General features: G+C 34.1%; 1 protein-coding gene across 1 annotated transcript in view; it reads right to left on the reverse strand.

Moving 5' to 3' along the window:
- Positions 1 to 383: 383 nt before the first annotated feature.
- Positions 384 to 557, reverse strand: part of LOC106303137 — a 1,057-nt gene continuing 883 nt past the window's right edge. Inside the window, exon 2 of the mRNA XM_013739482.1 lies at positions 384 to 450. Within this exon, the coding sequence (XP_013594936.1) occupies positions 384 to 450 (67 nt within the window). The remainder of the gene's footprint in view (positions 451 to 557) is intronic.

Below are 557 nucleotides of genomic sequence, written 5' to 3' on the forward strand. Positions count from 1 at the left end.
TCAATGTCAAACCCAACTCTCATCTCTCACCAAAAGATCTCATGAACACTTTGCACATAAAACTCTTTTTCTTTGAAATCTATAAAGGATTTTCTCAACTTCTAAACAAATCTTAGCTCTAAACAACTTTGCTAGCCCAATTTTCTTTCTTTTTCTCTTCTTTTTAGATATATTTTTTTCTTTTTCTTTTTCTCTTTTATATTCTTTTTTTTTTCGGGGGCCAAGACTTTTCATAAACTCGAGCTAGACGTTTATCTATTAATTCCAATAAGATTATCCATTTAAACACAAAGAGTATATTCTTTTCCTTCGAACTTTTCATGCTTCCAAACCATAGTCACAACACTCAGCCCCACCTATAGCTAGACAATAGAGTGCCTAATCTAGCAAGAATGAAGGCCAAGCATTGTTGTTCCCGATACTCTCAACATTATGCACATGTAAGGCTTTCTGAAAAAGACCTCACTCATCAAATAATGAAAGCTCAAAAGGAGGGAATGATTTTGGGAATGGTGTACCACTCGAGTTTTTCAAAAAGATTGGCATAAAGGATGTGA

The sequence above is a fragment of the Brassica oleracea genome, chromosome C7, assembly GCF_000695525.1.
Source record: "Brassica oleracea var. oleracea cultivar TO1000 chromosome C7, BOL, whole genome shotgun sequence".
Classification (NCBI taxonomy): Eukaryota; Viridiplantae; Streptophyta; class Magnoliopsida; order Brassicales; family Brassicaceae; genus Brassica; species Brassica oleracea.